Raw genomic sequence first — 19,890 nt, 5'->3', positions numbered from 1 at the left:
GTGATCACACAGTCGTTTCGAACAGCTGGTGCTCTCATGCATGGTTCAGTGTTGCTTGTCTCAAAGTAAGCAAAGAACGCATTTAGCTCATCTTGAAGGCTCGCGTCACTGGGCAGCTTGCGGCAGGGTTTCACTTTGTATTCTGTGATAGTTAGCAAGCCCTGCCACAGCCGACGAGCGTCAGAGCCGGTGTATCAGGATTCAATCTTAATCCTGTATTGACGCTTTGCCTGTTTGATGGTTCATTGGACGGCGTAGCGGGATTTATTATAAGCGTCCGGATTAGTGACCCGCTCCTTGAAAGTCGTCAGCTTTAGTCTTTAGTTCAGTATGAATGTCGTCTGTAATCCAGGGCTTCTGGTTGGGAAATGTACGAACGGTTACTGGTGACGACATCGCCGATGCACTTAATAATTGGGGCCGGTGGTAAACTCCTCAATGCCATGGGATGAATCCCGGGAACATATTCCACTCTGTTCTAGCAAACCCCGGGCGGCAGTGGTGGTTAGAGCGTTGGACTAGTAACCGAAAGGTTGCAAGTTCAAATCCCCGAGCTGACAAGGTACACAATCTGTCTTTCTGCCCCTGAACAGGCAGTTAACCCACTGTTCCTAGGCCGTCATTGAAAATAAGAATTTGTTCTTAACTGACTTGCCTGGTTAAATAAAGATAAAAAAAATAAAAAAAAAAATAAAATGAAAAAGTCCTGTAGTGATGGACCACTTCCGTATGGAGCGCCTCACTGTTACTTGCTGTTTGACTTTTTGCTTGTAAGCAGGAATCAGGAGGAACCAGGTTGTGATTAGAAAGGAAGAGGAAAGAGACCCACTTGATGGCCTGCGCCCGGGTCTCTGGGAGACGGTGGTGCTGGGTTGGGATTAGGGACGGGTCTCTGGGAGACGGTGGTGCTGGGTTGGGATTAGGGACGGGTCTCTGGGAGACGGTGGTGCTGGGTTGGGATTAGGGACGGGTCTCTGGGAGACGGTGGTGCTGGGTTGGGATTAGGGACGGGTCTCTGGGAGACGGTGGTGCTGGGTTGGGATTAGGGACGGGTCTCTGGGAGACGGTGGTGCTGGGTTGGGATTAGGGACGGGTCTCTGGGAGACGGTGGTGCTGGGTTGGGATTAGGGACGGTGGTGCTGGGCTGGGTTGTGATTAGGGACGGGTCTCTGGGAGACGGTGGTGCTGGGTTGGGATTAGGGACGGTGGTGCTGGGTTGGGATTAGGGACGGGTCTCTGGGAGACGGTGGTGCTGGGTTGGGATTAGGGACTCTGGGAGACGGTGGTGCTGGGTTGGGATTAGGGACGGGTCTCTGGGAGACGGTGGTGCTGGGTTGGGATTAGGGACGGTGGTGCTGGGTTGGGATTAGAGACGGGTCTCTGGGAGACGGTGGTGCTGGGTTGGGATTAGGGACGGGTCTCTGGGAGACGGTGGTGCTGGGTTGTGATTAGGGACGGGTCTCTGGGAGACGGTGGTGCTGGGTTGGGATTAGGGACGGGTCTCTGGGAGAAGGTGGTGCTGGGTTGTGATTAGGGACGGGTCTCTGGGAGACGGTGGTGCTGGGTTGGGATTAGGGACGGGTCTCTGGGAGACGGTGGTGCTGGGTTGGGATTAGGGACGGGTCTCTGGGAGACGGTGGTGCTGGGTTGGGATTAGTGACGGGTCTCTGGGAGACGGTGGTGCTGGGTTGGGATTAGGGACGGGTCTCTGGGAGACGGTGGTGCTGGGTTGGGATTAGGGACGGGTCTCTGGGAGACGGTGGTGCTGGGTTGGGATTAGGGACGGGTCTCTGGGAGACGGTGGTGCTGGGTTGGGATTAGGGACGGGTCTCTGGGAGACGGTGGTGCTGGGTTGGGATTAGGGACGGGTCTCTGGGAGACGGTGGTGCTGGGTTGGGATTAGGGACGGGTCTCTGGGAGAAGGTGGTGCTGGGTTGTGATTAGGGACGGGTCTCTGGGAGACGGTGGTGCTGGGTTGGGATTAGGGACGGGTCTCTGGGAGACGGTGGTGCTGGGCTGGGATTAGGGACGGGTCTCTGGGAGACGGTGGTGCTGGGTTGTGATTAGGGACGGGTCTCTGGGAGACGGTGGTGCTGGGTTGGGATTAGAGACGGGTCTCTGGGAGACGGTGGTGCTGGGTTGGGATTAGAGACGGGTCTCTGGGAGACAGTGGTGCTGGGTTGGGATTAGGGACGGGTCTCTGGGAGACGGTGGTGCTGGGTTGGGATTAGGGACGGGTCTCTGGGAGACGGTGGTGCTGGGTTGGGATTAGGATTAGACGGTGGTGCTGGGTTGTGATTAGGGGTACGGGTCTCTGGGAGACGGTGGTGCTGGGTTGGGATTAGGGACGGGTCTCTGGGAGACGGTGGTGCTGGGTGGGATTAGTGATCTCTGGGAGACGGTGGTGCTGGGTTGGGATTAGGGACGGGTCTCTGGGAGACGGTGGTGCTGGGTTGTGATTAGGTACGGGTCTCTGGGAGACGGTGGTGCTGGGTTGGGATTAGTGGCAGGTCTCTGGGAGAAGGTGGTGCTGGGTTGTGATTAGGTACGGGTCTCTGGGAGACGGTGGTGCTGGGTTGGGATTAGGCCTGGCGGGTCTCTGGGAGAAGGTGGTGCTGGGTTGTGATTAGAGACGGGTCTCTGGGAGACGGTGGTGCTGGGTTGTGATTAGGGACGGGTCTCTGGGAGACGGTGGTGCTGGGTTGGGATTAGGGGTACGGTGGTGCTGGGTTAAACATTAGGGACGGGTCTCTGGGAGACGGTGGTGCTGGGTTGTGATTAGGGGCACGGGTCTCTGGGAGACGGTTGTGCTGGGTTGTGATGAGAGAAAGAAAAACAGACCCACTTGATGGCCTGAGCCACAGGGTCTCTGGGACACGGTGGTGCTGAGGTCGATCATCTGGGATCTTCAGGATCACTGGGACACACACAGTTGGGCTCCTCCCTCACCGTGATGGACGGGCTATAAAACAGCTTGAAGGTCACCACCACTGCTACGTACTGGAGAGCACAGAGAGGCACACAGGGGTATAAACACACACACAGAGTGGCCACAGGGGTATAAACACACACACAGAGGCACACAGGGGTATAAACACACAGACAGAGAGACACACAGGGGTATAAACACACACACAGAGGCACACAGGGGTATAAACACACACACACAGAGGCACACAGGGGTATAAACACACACACAGAGAGGCACACAGGGGTATAAACACACACACAGAGAGGCACACAGGGGAATAAACACACACAGAGAGGCACACAGGGGAATAAACACACAGACAGAGAGGCACACAGGGGTATAAACACACACACAGAGAGGCACACAGGGGAATAAACACACACAGAGAGAGGCACACAGGGAATAAACACACACAGAGAGAGGCACACAGGGGAATAAACACACACAGAGAGAGGCACACAGGGAATAAACACACACAGAGAGGAACACAGGGCTATAAACACACCCAGAGAGAGGCACACAGGGGAATAAACACACACAGAGAGGCACACAGGGGTATAAACACACACACACAGAGAGGCACACAGGGGTATAAACACACACACACAGAGAGGCACACAGGGGAATAAACACACACACACAGAGAGGCACACAGGGGTATAAACACACACACAGAGAGAGGCACACAGGGGTATAAACACACACACAGAGAGGCACACAGGGGTATAAACACACACAGAGAGGCACACAGGGGTATAAACACACAGAGAGGCACACAGGGGTATAAACACACACAGAGAGGCACACAGGGGCATAAACACACACAGAGAGGCACACGGGTATAAACACACAGAGAGGCATACAGGGGTACAAACACACACACAGGGGTATAAACACACACACAAACAGAGGCATACAGGGGTATAAACACACACAGAAAGGCACACAGGGGAATAAACACACACAGAGAGAGGCACACAGGGGTATAAACACACACACACAGAGGCACACAGGGGTATAAACACACACACAGAGAGGCACACAGGGGTATAAACACACACAGAGAGGCACACAGGGGAATAAACACACACAGAGAGGCACACAGGGGAATAAACACACACACAGAGAGGCACACAGGGGAATAAACACACACACAGAGAGGCACACAGGGGTATAAACACACACAGAGAGGCACACAGGGGTATATAACACACACAGAGAGGCACACAGGGGTATAAACACACACAGAGAGGCACACAGGGGTATAAACACACACAGAGAGGCACACAGGGGTATAAACACACACAGAGAGGCACACAGGGGTATAAACACACACAGAGAGGCACACAGGGGTATAAACACACACAGAGAGAGGCACACAGAGGTATAAACACACACACACACACACACAGGCACACAGGGAATAAACACACACACACAGAGAGGCATACAGGGGAATAAACACACACACACACAGAGGCACACAGGGGAATAAACACACACACAGACACAGAGGCACACAGGGAATAAACACACACACACACAGAGGCACACAGGGAATAAACACACACACAGAGAGGCACACAGGGAATAAACACACACACACACAGAGGCACACAGGGGAATAAACACACACACACACAGAGGCACACAGGGGAATAAACACACACACACACACAGAGGCACACAGGGGAATAAACACACACACACGGGTGTAAGAGAAACAGAAACAGGTGTAAATGGGCTTCGTTTCTCAGGGAGCTGTCAGTACCAACAGAGAAACAGACACAGAGACATACCTGCTTGGGTAAGGCCAGGTTGTGAGAACTACCACTGTATCCGATGGCCGTGTAGAGTTTAGCCTTCTCATCAGCAGACATCAACTCTTCAATGCCTGTACCTAAAAAGGGGAGGGTTAAACATTAGGAACACCAATCAATGTGTTCCCTGGTGTTCTCAAGGTTCCACGTGAGGACGATCAGGGACCGTATTCATATAGAGTCTCAGAGTAGGAGGGGCTGATCTAACATCAGTTTGACCTTTTACATTATAATGAATAAGGCTATATGGACAAAGTGGACTTGCTCTGAGATCAGAACTACAAGTGTAAAACACAATACACTGTAGTCTTGTCTCTCATTGAGGCCAGAGGATTGAGAATGCTGGTCGTCAGTCTCTTGAGGGTTAGCTGGTCGTTAGTCTCTTGAGGTTAGCTGGTCGTTAGTTTGTTAGTCCCTTGAGGGTTAGCTGGTCCTTGAGGGTTAGCTTGTCGTTAGTCTCTTGAGGGTTAGCTGGTCGTTAGTCCCTTGAGGGTTAGCTGGTCGTTAGTCCCTTGAGGGTTAGCTGGTCGTTAGTCTCTTGAGGGTTAGCTGGTCGTTAGTCTCTTGAGGGTTAGCTGGTCGTTAGTTTGTTAGTCCCTTGAGGGTTAGCTGGTCATTAGTCTCTTGAGGGTTAGCTGGTCGTTAGTCTCTTGAGGGTTAGCTGGTCGTTAGTCTCGAGGGTTAGCTGGTCGTTAGTCTCTTGAGGGTTAGCTGGTCGTTAGTCCCTCGAGGGTTAGTTGGTCGTTAGTCTCTCGAGGGTTAGCTGGTCGTTAGTCTCTCGAGGGTTAGCTGGTCGTTAGTCTCTCGAGGGTTAGCTGGTCGTTAGTCTCTCGAGGGTTAGCTGGTCGTTAGTCTCTTAGCTGAGGAGGGTTAGCGTTAGTCTCTTGAGGGTCTTTAGTCTCTCGAGGGTTAGCTGGTCGTTAGTCTCGAGGGTTAGCTGGTCGTTAGTCTCTCGAGGGTTAGCTGGTCGTTAGTCTCTCGAGGGTTAGCTGGTCGTTAGTCTCTCGAGGGTTAGCTGGTCGTTAGTCTCTCGAGGGTTAGCTGCTGTCGTTAGTCTCTTAGCTGGTCGTTAGTCTCTTGAGAGGGTTAGCTGGTCGTTAGTCTCTCGAGGGTTAGCTGGTCGTTAGTCTCTCGAGGGTTAGCTGGTCGTTAGTCTCTGGTCGAGGGTTAGCTGGTCGTTAGTCTCTCGAGGGTTAGCTGGTCGTTAGTCTCTCGAGGGTTAGCTGGTCGTTAGTCTCTCGAGGGTTAGCTGGTCGTTAGTCTCTCGAGGGGTTAGCTGGTCGTTAGTCTCTCGAGGGTTAGCTGGTCGTTAGTCTCTCGAGGGTTAGCTGGTCGTTAGTCTCCCGAGGGTTAGCTGGTCGTTAGTCTCCTGGTCGAGGGTTAGCTGGTCGTTAGTCTCGTTAGGAGGGTTAGCTGGTCGTTAGTCTCGAGGGTTAGCTGGTCGTTAGTCTCTCTTGAGGGTTAGCTGGTTAGTTAGTCTCGAGGGTTAGCTGGTCGTTAGTCTCGAGGGTTAGCTGGTCGTTAGTCTCGAGGGTTAGCTGGTCGTTAGTCTCGAGGGTTAGCTGGTCGTTAGTCTCGAGGGTTAGCTGGTCGTTAGTCTCGAGGGTTAGCTGGTCGTTAGTCTCGAGGGTTAGCTGGTCGTTAGTCTCTCTTGAGGGTTAGCTGGTTAGTTAGTCTCTCGAGGGTTAGCTGGTCGTTAGTCTCGAGGGTTAGCTGGTCGTTAGTCTCGAGGGTTAGTCTCGAGGTGGTCGTTAGTCTCGAGGGTTAGCTGGTCGTTTAGTCTCGAGGGTTAGCTGGTCGTTAGTCTCAAGGGTGAGCTGGTCGTTAGTCTCAAGGGTTAGCTGGTCGTTAGTCTCGAGGGTTAGCTGGACGTTAGCCTCTAGAGGCTTAGCTGGACGTTAGTCTCTTGAGGGTTAGCTAGTCGTTAGTTTGTTAGTCTCTCGAGGGTTAGCTGGTCGTTAGTTTGTTAGTATCTCGAGGGTTAGCTGGTCGTTAGTCTCTTGAGGGTTAGCAGGTCGTTCGTTTGTCTCTTGAGGGTTAGCTGGTTGTTAGTCTGTTAGTGTTATGTGAAAGCTTGTGTATATTGGTTACCTGTTCCTAATTTTTTCTGTGTGTGTGTGTGTGTGTGCATGTGTGTGTGTGTGTGGTAACTGAGGAGTTCTCACCCTCTTCCTCCTGGGTTTCCTGTTCCTGCTCTTTCTTCTTCCCTTCCTTTCTTCCAAAGAAGCTGCTGAAAAACCCTCCTCCCTGCTTCTGGCCGGCCACAGCCTTCTTAGCTACCACCTTCTGCCCTGACCGGATCACCTGGAGGAGGGAGGGGGAGAGAGACAAGAGGAGAGAGACAGGAGGAGAGAGACAGGAGGAGAGAGACAGGAGGAAGAGAGACAGGGAGGCAGGGAGGGAGGGAGACAGGGAGACAGGGAGGGAGGGAGACAGGGAGACAGGAAGGGAGGGAGGGAGGAGAGGAAGGGAGGGAGGGAGACAGGGAGGGAGACAGGGAGACAGGAAGGGAGGGAGGGAGGGAGGGAGGGAGACAGGGAGGGAGCGAGGGAGGGGGAGACAGGGAGGGAGCGAGGGAGGGAGGGAGACAGGGAGGGAGACAGGGAGGGAGCGAGGGAGCGAGGGAGGGAGACAGGGAGGGAGGGAGACGGGAGACAGGGAGGGAGACAGGGGGAGGAGGGAGGGAGGAGGGAGGGAGGGGAGGAGCGAGGGAGGGAGGGAGGAGGGAGCGAGGGAGGGAGGGAGGGAGCGAGACAGGGAGGGAAGGAGCGAGACAGGGAGGGAGGGAGGGAGGGAGACGGGAGACAGGGAGGGAGGGAGGAGAGACAGGGAGGGAGCGAGGGAGGGAGGGAGGGAGACAGGGAGGGAGGGAGGGGGGAGACAGGGAGGGAGCGAGGGAGGGAGGGAGACAGGGAGGGAGGGAGGCAGGGAGGGAGGGAGGCAGGGGGAGACAGGGAGGGAGACAGGGAGGGAGGGAGGCAGGGAGACAGGGAGGGAGACAGGGAGACAGGGAGACAGGCAGGGAGACAGGCAGGGAGACAGGCAGGGAGACAGGGAGGGAGACAGGGAGACAGGGAGGGAGGGAGGGAGACAGGGAGGGAGGGAGACAGGGAGGGAGGCAGGGAGACAGGGAGGGAGACAGGGAGGGAGGCAGGGAGACAGGGAGACAGGCAGGGAGACAGGGAGACAGGCAGGGAGACAGGGAGGGGGAGGCAGGGAGACAGGGGAGACAGGCAGGGAGACAGGGAGACAGGCAGGGAGACAGGGAGGGAGACAGGGAGGGAGACAGGGAGGGAGACAGGGAGGGAGACAGGGAGACAGGGAGGGAGGCAGGGAGACAGGGAGGCAGGGAGACAGGGAGGGAGGGAGACAGGAGGAGGCAGAGATAGAGATCGGAGATAGGAGACAGAGATCAGACACAGGTCCATGGGGAGAACCCTCCACAAAACCGCCATTGACCTGGTTTGTAAAAACCCCAGTAGTATACTGTAGATGCCTCCTGGTTACCGGCTACAACAGATATTATACAAACCTCCATCTGTGCTTGTTGCCGGGCCAACGTGATGTTGAAGACATCCAGGCTCTTCTCCAGGTCCTGTATCTGCTTCTCTTGGTCCTCTCGGAGTTTACCCTGTGTTGTCAGTAGTTTGGCCTTGTAGGCTGCCCTGTAGGTCTTCAGAGTGTGGCGGTGCTTCCTGATGTTGGCCCACGACCACATCTGGTTGAAACGTCTGATGTGAACGTCCAGGATGCTGTTCATACTGTACTTCCACCTGGAAACAGCGCCACACTATCGTTAAGGTGCTGAGATGGAGATCAGTGGGCATGGTTCCCAGTCTAATAAAACCTCAAGCCTAAGTTAGATAACACGATGAAACTCCCAACACAACATTATCCTAACAACACGTCTGCAGGTAAACTTCCTTCAATTAGGATTGAAGACAACAACCAAAACTATCAGAAAAGTTCAAATTGTTTTGACACCATCCTGATAAACAGATACCATGAACAACATTGACTAGTACTGATCATTAGAATGTATGGAGTGGTGACTGGTTGGTTGGCTGACTGGCTGGCTGGTTGGCTGACTGGCTGGTTGGCTGACTGGTTGGTTGGCTGACTGGTTGGCTGACTGGTTGGCTGGCTGACTGGTTGGCTGACTGACTGGTTGGCTGGCTGACTGGTTGGCTGACTGGTTGGCTGGCTGACTGGTTGGTTGGCTGACTGGTTGGCTGGCTGACTGGCTGGCTGGCTGGTTGACTGGTTGGCTGGCTGGCTGACTGGTTGGCTGGCTGGCTGACTGGTTGGCTGGTTGGTTGGCTGGTTGGCTGACTGACTGGTTGGTTGGCTGACTGACTGGTTGGTTGGTTGGCTGACTGGTTGGTTGGCTGACTGGCTGGTTGGCTGACTGGCTGGCTGAATGGTTGGCTGAATGGTTGGCTGACTGGTTGGCTGACTGGCTGGCTGAATGGTTGGCTGACTGGCTGGTTGGCTGGCTGACTGGCTGGTTGGCTGGCTGACTGGCTGACTGACTGGTTGGCTGGCTGACTGGTTGGCTGGCTGACTGGTTGGCTGGCTGACTGACTGGTTGGCTGACTGGTTGGCTGATTGGTTGTTGGTTGGTTGGCTGACTGGCTGGTTGACTGACTGGTTGGCTGGCTGACTGGTTGGCTGGCTGACTGGCTGGCTGGCTGGCTGGCTGGTTGGCTGGTTGACTGGCTGGCTGGTTGACTGGCTGGTTGACTGACTGACTGGTTGACTGGCTGGCTGGTTGGCTGACTGACTGACTGACTAGCTGGTTGACTTACCAGTGCTTGGCATTTGTGTGTACAGGTACATCAGGTCTGAACTTCCTGTACGGTCCATTCTTCACCATACAGTCTATAGACTCGAGCAGGTCCACCATGGTTAGGTACTGAACAGGAAGAGACAAGATGATATCAGTCTATAGACAAGATGATATCAGTCTCTAGACTCTAGCAGGTCCACCATGGTTAGGTACTGAACAGGAAGAGACAAGATGATATCAGTCTATAGACAAGATGATATCAGTCTCTAGACTCTAGCAGGTCCACCATGGTTAGGTACTGAACAGGAAGAGACAAGATGATATCAGTCTATAGACTCGAGCAGGTCCACCATGGTTAGGTACTGAACAGAAAGAGACAAGATGATAGTCTATAGACTCTAAACAGACGCCTCACAAGTCCTCAACTGACAGCTTCATTAATTAGTACCCTCAAAACACCAGTCTCAACGTCAACAGTGAAGAGGCGACTCCGGGATGCTGGCCTTCTAGGCAGAGTTCCTCTGTCCAGTCTCAACGTCAACAGTGAAGAGGCGACTCCAGGATGCTGGCCTTCTAGGCAGAGTTCCTCTGTCCAGTCTCAACGTCAACAGTGAAGAGGCGACTCCGGGATGCTGGTCTTCTAGGCAGAGTTCCTCTGTCCAGTGTCTGTGTTCTTTTGCCCATCTTAATCTTTTATTTTTATTGGCCAGTCTGAGATATGGATTTTTTTTCCAACTCTGCCTAGAAGGCCAGCATCCCTGAGTCGCCACTTCACTGTTGACGTTGAGACCGGTGTTTTGCGGGTACTATTTAATGATGCTGCCAATTGAGAACTTGTGAGGCGTCTGTTTCTCAAACTAGACACTCTAATGTACTTGTCCTCTTGCTCAGTTGTGCACCGGGGCCTCCCACTCCTCTTTCTATTCTGGTTAGGGCCAGTTTGCTCTGTTCTGTGAAGGGAGTAGTACACAGCGTTGTATAAGATGCTCAGTCAGTCCATCCAACTAGGTTTTAGTAGGACAAAACAAGCACATAGATGCTCTGATACAGATGCTCAGTCAGTCCATTCAACTAGGTTTTAGTAGGACAAAACAAGCACATAGATGCTCTGATACAGATGCTCTGTTAGTCCATTCAACTAGGTTTTAGTCGGACAAAACAAGCACATAGATGCTCTGATACAGATGCTCTGTTAGTCCATTCAACTAGGTTTTAGTAGGACAAAACAAGCACATAGATGCTCTGATACAGATGCTCAGTCAGTCCATTCAACTAGGTTTTAGTAGGACAAAACAAGCACATAGATGCTCTGATACAGATGCTCTGTTAGTCCATTCAACTAGGTTTTAGTCGGACAAAACAAGCACATAGATGCTCTGATACAGATGCTCTGTTAGTCCATTCAACTAGGTTTTAGTAGGACAAAACAAGCACATAGATGCTCTGATACAGAGACACTTTCAGTCAGTCCATTCAACTAGGTTTTAGTAGGACAAAACAAACACATTATCAACTACAGGAAGTAAACTCTTCAGAATCACCGCCAGGAAGGTTTGATCAGCTATGTTCTAAGTTGGCATGTGTCTGTGTGCGTGTGTGTGTGTGAGTCTGGTCTGTGTGTGTGTGTGTGTGTGTGTACCTGTGGTCTGGTCATCTCTACTGCTACATTCTGAACCTCCAGATGCAGGCTGGCTTTGGGAGACTTCAGCTCAATCTCAGCACTCGGGTTGATTACCATTTTAGCAGAGGCAAAGATGGGTTTGAAAACTGCATGGGGGGGGGGAGAGAGAAAGAAAGAAATAGAGAGAGAGAGAGAGAGGGAGAAAGAGAGAGAGAGGAACATCCTATGAATTCTACTTTAATATGAGACCAGCATCGTGATGGATCATTCGCCCCTCCATCTTCTAGGGTCGGTTAGACTAGACACCGTGCTCATTGGAGAATCTCTAATGAAAGTGCTCCTTAGTCCAGGATTAGCATTCATCTCAATCCTAGAAACAGACAGTCACAAGACGCTCAGAGACAGACAGTCACAAGACGCTCAGAGACAGACAGTCACAAGACGCTCAGAGACAGGCAGTCACAAGACGCTCAGAGACAGGCAGTCACAAGACGCTCAGAGACAGACAGTCACAAGACGCTCAGAGACAGACAGTCACAAGACGCTCAGAGACAGACAGTCACAAGACGCTCAGAGACAGACAGTCACAAGACGCTCAGAGACAGACAGTCACAAGACGCTCAGAGACAGACAGTCACAAGACGCTCAGAGACGGACAGTGAGAACAGAGACAACCACATCTACATCATGGAATCACCATATTCACATTGGTCTGTCATAAAGCTGTCACATCTGTCTTCTAGGCCACCAGTTCCCTCTGAGGGTTTCCTCATCTTTAGAAGGTTGGGAAGACAGCCGTTTACAGCTAACAGAGGACAATATAGGCCAGTATACACCCAGGCAGTATACACCCAGCCAGTATACACCCAGCCAGTATACAGCCAGTACACTCCTAGTCAGTATACACCCAGCCAGTATACACCCAGCCAGTATACACCCAGCCAGTATACACCCAGTATACACCCAGCCAGTATACACCCAGCCAGTATATACCCAGTATACACCCAGCCAGTATACACCCAGTCAGTATACACCCAGCCAGTATACACCCAGTCAGTATACACCCAGCCAGTATACACCCAGCCAGTATACACCAGTCAGTATACACCCAGCCAGTATACACCCAGCCAGTATACACCCAGCCAGTATACACCCAGCCAGTATATACCCAGTGTACACCCAGCCAGTATATACCCAGTGTACACCCAGCCAGTGTATAGCCAGTATACACCCAGTCAGTATACACCCAATCAGTATACACCCAGTCAGTATACACCCAATCAGTATACACCCAGTCAGTATACACCCAGTCAGTATACACCCAGCCAGTATACACCCAGCCAGTATACACTCAGCCAGTATACACCCAGCCAGTACACACTCAGCCAGTATACACCCAGCCAGTACACACTCAGCCAGTATACACCCAGCCAGTCCGTATACACCCAGCCAGTCCGTATACACCCAGCCAGTCTGTATACACCCAGCCAGTCCGTATACACCCAGCCAGTCCGTATACACCCAGCCAGTCCGTATACACCCAGCCAGTCCGTATACACCCAGCCAGTCCGTATACACCCAGCCAGTCCGTATACACACAGCCAGTCCGTATACACACAGCCAGTCCGTATACACACAGCCAGTCAGTATACACCCAGCCAGTCAGTATACACCAAGCCAGTCAGTATACACCCAGCAAGTCAGTATACACCCAGCCAGTCAGTATACACCCAGCCAGTCAGTATACACCCAGTATACACCCAGCCAGTATACACCCAGCCAGTATACACCCAGCCAGTCAGTATACACCCAGCCAGTCAGTATACACCCAGCCAGTCAGTATACACCCAGCCAGTCAGTATACACCCAGCCAGTCAGTATACACCCAGCCAGTCAGTATACACCCAGCCAGTCAGTATACACCCAGCCAGTCAGTATACACCCAGCCAGTCAGTATACACCCAGCCAGTCAGTATACACCCAGTATACACCCAGCCAGTATACACCCAGCCAGTATACACCCAGCCAGTCAGTATACACCCAGCCAGTCAGTATACACCCAGCCAGCCAGTATACACCCAGCCAGTATACACCCAGCCAGTATACACCCAGCCAGTATACACCCAGCCAGTATACACCCAGCCAGTATACACCCAGCCAGTCAGTATACACCAAGCCAGTATACACCCAGCCAGTATACACCCAGCCAGTATACACCCAGCCAGTATACACCCAGCCAGTCAGTATACACCCAGCCAGTCAGTATACACCCAGCCAGTCAGTATACACCCAGCCAGTCAGTATACACCCAGCCAGTATACACCCAGCCAGTATATACACCCAGCCAGTATACACCCAGCCAGTATACACCCAGCCAGTCAGTATACACCCAGCCAGTATACACCCAGCCAGTATACACCCAGCCAGTCAGTATACACCAAGCCAGTATACACCCAGTCAGTATACACCCAAGCCAGTATACACCCAGCCAGTCAGTATACACCCAGCCAGTCAGTATACACCCAGTCAGTAGTATACACACAGTATACCCCAGTATACACCCAGCCAGTCAGTATACACCAAGCCAGTATACACCCAGTCAGTATACACCAAGCCAGTATACACCCAGCCAGTATACACCCAGCCAGCCAGTATACACCCAGCCAGTATACACCCACCCAGTCAGTATACACCCAGCCAGTATACACCCAGCCAGTACACACCCAGCCAGTATACACCCAGCCAGTATACACCCAGCCAGTATACACCCAGCCAGTATACACCCAGCCAGTATACACCCAGCCAGTATACACCCAGCCAGTATACACCCAGCCAGTATATGTGTACTAGGTTTCACAGAGAGGATAAGATAAAAGGATCCAACACTTAAAACCAACATGACGATTGGTTTCCTTTCCTGGATTGGCTGGCTGGTTGCCATGGAGAGTCAAACGAAAACTTTAATTAAAAAAATGGATTGATGGAAGGACACCTTTCGCTGTCTTTTGTAATAGAAAGTGTCTGTGTGTGTGTGTGTGGTGTGGTGTGTGTGGTGTGGTGTGTGTTTGTGTGTGTGTGTGGTGTGTGGTGTGTGTAGTGTGTGGTGTGTGTAGTGTGTGTTACCCATGGTACATACTATATTGGTAGTCTTTGATCTCTTGCTCCTTGGTGCTGATGCCGTCCTTCAGCTTTTCCTGGACAGACACAAAGACAAGGAAGGGGATTAGAAATCACACAGACATGACTCTGGTCTTCTGTAGCTCAGTCGGTAGAGCATCGTGCTTGCAACGCCAGGGGTGTGGGTTCGATTCCCGGGACCACCCATAAGGAAAACCTATGTATGTAAAACTGTAAAACGCATTGGATAAAAGTTTATGCCAAAAGGCATATATTATTATATTATGACAAAGTATCTAAGATGGAAATATCTGTAGGAACAACCAGACGCGTATCTAAGATATTTAGAGATTCAGTTTAAATACTGATGAAACAGTACGGCAGGCTGTCTTTTGTAACATCATTTGGAGAGTGGAGAGGTATTATAGATCCCTGTATGAGGTACTACAACAACACCGATGGTGTTAACCTCTCCTCCCTCATTATATTATAGATCCCTGTATGAGGTACTACAACAACACTGATGGTGTTAACCTCTCTAACCTCTCCTCCCTCATTATATTATAGATCCCTGTATGAGGTACTACGACAACACTGATGGTGTTAACCTCTCCTCCCTCATTATATTATAGATCCCTGTATGAGGTACTACAACAACACTGATGGTGTTAACCTCTCCTCCCTCATTATATTATAGATCCCTGTATGAGGTACTACAACAACACTGACAGTGTTAACCTCTCCTCCCTCATTATATTATAGATCCCTGTATGAGGTACTACAACAACACTGACAGTGTTAACCTCTCCTCCCTCATTATATTATAGATCCCTGTATGAGGTACTACAACAACACTGACAGTGTTAACCTCTCGAACCTCTCCTCCCTCATTATATTATAGATCCCTGTATGAGGTACTACAACAACACTGACAGTGTTAACCTCTCCTCCCTCATTATATTATAGATCCCTGTATGAGGTACTACAACAACACTGACAGTGTTAACCTCTCTAAGCTCTCCTCCCTCATTATATTATAGATCCCTGTATGAGGTACTACAACAACACTGATGGTGTTAACCTCTCCTCCCTCATTATATTATAGATCCCTGTATGAGGTACTACAACAACACTGATGGTGTTAACCTCTCCTCCCTCATTATATTATAGATCCCTGTATGAGGTACTACAACAACACTGACAGTGTTAACCTCTCTAACCTCTCCTCCCTCATTATATTATAGATCCCTGTATGAGGTACTACAACAACACTGATGGTGTTAACCTCTCCTCCCTCCCTCATTATATTATAGATCCCTGTATGAGGTACTACAACAACACTGATGGTGTTAACCTCTCCTCCCTCATTATATTATAGATCCCTGTATGAGGTACTACAACAACACTGACAGTGTTAACCTCTCCTCCCTCATTATATTATAGATCCCTGTATGAGGTACTACGACAACACTGACAGTGTTAACCTCTCCGCCCTCATTATATTATAGATCCCTGTATGAGGTACTACAACAACACTGACAGTGTTAACCTCTCTAACCTCTCCTCCCTCATTATATTATAGATCCCTGTATGAGGTACTACGACAACACTGACAGTGTTCACCTCTCCTCCCTCATTATATTATAGATCCCTGTATGAGGTACTACAACAACACTGACGGTGTTAACCTCTCTAACCTCTCCTCCCTCATTATATTATAGATCCCTGTATGAGGAACTACAACAACACTGATGGTGTTCACCTCTCCTCCCTCATTATATTATAGATCCCTGTATGAGGTACTACAACAACACTGACTGTGTTAACCTCTAACCTCTCCTCCCTCATTATATTATAGATCCCTGTATGAGGTACTACAACAACACTGATGGTGTTAACCTCTCCTCCCTCATTATATTATAGATCCCTGTATGAGGTACTACAACAACACTGACAGTGTTAACCTCTCTAACCTCTCCTCCCTCATTATATTATAGATCCCTGTATGAGGTACTACAACAACACTGATGGTGTTAACCTCTCCTCCCTCATTATATTATAGATCCCTGTATGAGGTACTACGACAACACTGATGGTGTTAACCTCTCCTCCCTCATTATATTATAGATCCCTGTATGAGGTACTACAACAACACTGACGGTGTTAACCTCTCTAACCTCTCCTCCCTCATTATATTATAGATCCCTGTATGAGGTACTACAACAACACTGATGGTGTTAACCTCTCCTCCCTCATTATATTATAGATCCCTGTATGAGGTACTACAACAACACTGACGGTGTTAACCTCTCTAACCTCTCCTCCCTCATTATATTATAGATCCCTGTATGAGGAACTACAACAACACTGATGGTGTTCACCTCTCCTCCCTCATTATATTATAGATCCCTGTATGAGGTACTACAACAACACTGACAGTTTTAACCTCTCCTCCCTCATTATATTATAGATCCCTGTATGAGGTACTACGACAACACTGACAGTGTTAACCTCTCCTCCCTCATTATATTAGAGATCCCTGTATGAGGTACTACAACAACACTGACAGTGACAGTTAACCTCTCTAACCTCTCCTCCCTCATATTATAGATCCCTGTATGAGGTACTACAACAACACTGACAGTGTTAACCTCTCTAACCTCTCCTCCCTCATTATATTATAGATCCCTGTATGAGGTACTACAACAACACTGATGGTGTTAACCTCTCCTCCCTCATTATATTATAGATCCCTGTATGAGGTACTACAACAACACTGATGGTGTTAACCTCTCCTCCCTCATTATATTATAGATCCCTGTATGAGGAACTACAACAACACTGGATGGTGTTAACCTCTCCTCCCTCATTATATTATAGATCCCTGTATGAGGAACTACAACAACACTGACAGTGTTAACCTCTCCTCCCTCATTATATTATAGATCCCTGTATGAGGTACTACAACAACACTGATGGTGTTAACCTCTCCTCCCTCATTATATTATAGATCCCTGTATGAGGTACTACAACAACACTGACAGTGTTCACCTCTCCTCCCTCATTATATTATAGATCCCTGTATGAGGAACTACAACAACACTGATGGTGTTAACCTCTCTAACCTCTCCTCCCTCATTATATTATAGATCCCTGTATGAGGTACTACAACAACACTGATGGTGTTAACCTCTAACCCCTCCTCCCTCATTATATTATAGATCCCTGTATGAGGAACTACAACAACACTGATGGTGTTAACCTCTCTAACCTCTCCTCCCTCATTATATTATAGATCCCTGTATGAGGTACTACAACAACACTGACCCAGTGTTACACCTCTCCTCCCTCCCTCATTATATTATAGATCCCTGTATGAGGAACTACAACAACACTGACAGTGTTAACCTCTCTAACCTCTCCTCCCTCAATATGATCAGACCACACTGGAGACAATATGACCACACCCCACTGGAGACAATATGATCAGACCACACCCCACTGGAGACAATATGATCAGACCCCACTGGAGACAATATGACCAGACCCCACTGGAGACAATATGATCACCACACCCCACTGGAGACAATATGACCACACCCCACTGGAGACAATATGATCAGACCGCGCCCCCGCGCCCCACTGGAGACAATATGATCAGACCCCCCCCCCCTCTGGAGACAATATGATCAGACCCACTGGAGACAATATGACCACACCCCCCCACTGGAGACAATATGATCAGACCGCACCCCACTGGAGACAATATGACCAGACCGCACCCCACTGGAGACAATATGATCAGACCCCCCCCACTGGAGACAATATGATCAGACCGCGCCCCACTGGAGACAATATGATCAGACCGCGCCCCACTGGAGACAATATGATCAGACCGCGCCCCACTGGAGACAATATGATCAGACCGCGCCCCACTGGAGACAATATGATCAGACCGCGCCCCACTGGAGACAATATGATCAGACCACGCCCCACTGGAGACAATATGATCAGACCGCGCCCCACTGGAGACAATATGATCAGACCGCGCCCCACTGGAGACAATATGATCAGACCGCGCCCCACTGGAGACAATATGATCAGACCGCGCCCCACTGGAGACAATATGATCAGACCGCGCCCCACTGGAGACAATATGATCAGACCGCGCCCCACTGGAGACAATATGATCAGACCGCGCCCCACTGGAGACAATATGATCAGACCGCGCCCCACTGGAGACAATATGATCAGACCGCGCCCCACTGGAGACAATATGATCAGACCGCGCCCCACTGGAGACAATATGATCAGACCGCGCCCCACTGGAGACAATATGATCAGACCGCGCCCCACTGGAGACAATATGATCAGACCGCGCCCCACTGGAGACAATATGATCAGACCGCGCCCCACTGGAGACAATATGATCAGACCGCGCCCCACTGGAGACAATATGATCAGACCGCGCCCCACTGGAGACAATATGATCAGACCGCGCCCCACTGGAGACAATATGATCAGACCGCGCCCCACTGGAGACAATATGATCAGACCGCGCCCCACTGGAGACAATATGATCAGACCACGCCCCACTGGAGACAATATGATCAGACCACGCCCCACTGGAGACAATATGATCAGACCCCACTGGAGACAATATGATCAGACCCCACTGGAGACAATATGATCAGACCCCACTGGAGACAATATGATCAGACCGCGCCCCACTGGAGACAATATGATCAGACCCCCCCACTGGAGACAATATGATCAGACCCCACTGGAGACAATATGATCAGACCCCACTGGAGACAATATGATCAGACCCCACTGGAGACAATATGATCAGACCACGCCCCACTGGAGACAGACCTCACTGGATGATCAGACCACACTGGAGACAAAATGTGTGACTTGTGTACTAACTTTCCAGTGTTTTCTGTTCTGCCTGTATTATAGTGTATTGTGTTTGTATACAGACTTCACAAAATGCATTTCCATGTGAATAAACAAACAATAAAATATATTGGATGGTGAGGTATCATGTGACACAACGTACTGAAAAAGGATAGAATAAAGGAGGATAACTGCAGTAAAGAGACGGAGAGGTTCATTACCACTATCTCTTCCTGATAAAGACGGAGAGGTTCATTACCACTATCTCTTCCTGATAAAGACGGAGAGGTTCATTACCACTATCTCTTCCTGATAAAGACGGAGAGGTTCATTACCACTATCTCTTCCTGATAAAGACGGAGAGTTCATTACCACTATCTCTTCCTGATAAAGACGGAGAGGTTCATTACCACTATCTCTTCCTGATAAAGACGGAGAGGTTCATTACCACTATCTCTTCCTGATAAAGACGGAGAGGTTCATTACCAGTATCTCTTCCCAGGAGCCTTTATAGAAGATGGGACTGTTGACGTTCCAGTAGGCACACAGACATTCCAAACGGCCCAGCTGGAAACAGAGAGAGGACAGGAAGTCAACAGAGAGAGGACAGGAAGTCAACAGAGAGAGGACAGGAAGTCAACAGAGAGAGGACAGGAAGTCAACTGGGCACGGG

At 50.4% G+C, this 19,890-nt stretch overlaps 1 protein-coding gene across 1 annotated transcript in view; it reads right to left on the bottom strand.

The window, feature by feature from the left end:
* Positions 1 to 2,341: 2,341 nt before the first annotated feature.
* Positions 2,342 to 19,890, bottom strand: part of LOC121844957 (vacuolar protein sorting-associated protein 13C-like) — a 45,911-nt gene continuing 28,362 nt past the window's right edge. The window contains exons 11-19 of the mRNA XM_042315496.1: positions 19,704 to 19,784; positions 14,338 to 14,395; positions 11,220 to 11,347; positions 9,600 to 9,706; positions 8,324 to 8,564; positions 6,957 to 7,095; positions 4,771 to 4,871; positions 2,950 to 3,000; positions 2,342 to 2,473 (exon numbers count right to left, since the gene is read on the bottom strand). Of these exons, the coding sequence (XP_042171430.1) occupies positions 2,342 to 2,473; positions 2,950 to 3,000; positions 4,771 to 4,871; positions 6,957 to 7,095; positions 8,324 to 8,564; positions 9,600 to 9,706; positions 11,220 to 11,347; positions 14,338 to 14,395; positions 19,704 to 19,784 (1,038 nt within the window). The remainder of the gene's footprint in view (positions 2,474 to 2,949; positions 3,001 to 4,770; positions 4,872 to 6,956; positions 7,096 to 8,323; positions 8,565 to 9,599; positions 9,707 to 11,219; positions 11,348 to 14,337; positions 14,396 to 19,703; positions 19,785 to 19,890) is intronic.

Source organism: Oncorhynchus tshawytscha, unplaced genomic scaffold (assembly GCF_018296145.1).
Source record: "Oncorhynchus tshawytscha isolate Ot180627B unplaced genomic scaffold, Otsh_v2.0 Un_scaffold_7998_pilon_pilon, whole genome shotgun sequence".
NCBI lineage: Eukaryota > Metazoa > Chordata > Actinopteri > Salmoniformes > Salmonidae > Oncorhynchus > Oncorhynchus tshawytscha.
Note: the sequence above shows the minus strand (reverse complement) of the source record. Positions and strands in the feature narration are given on the sequence as shown.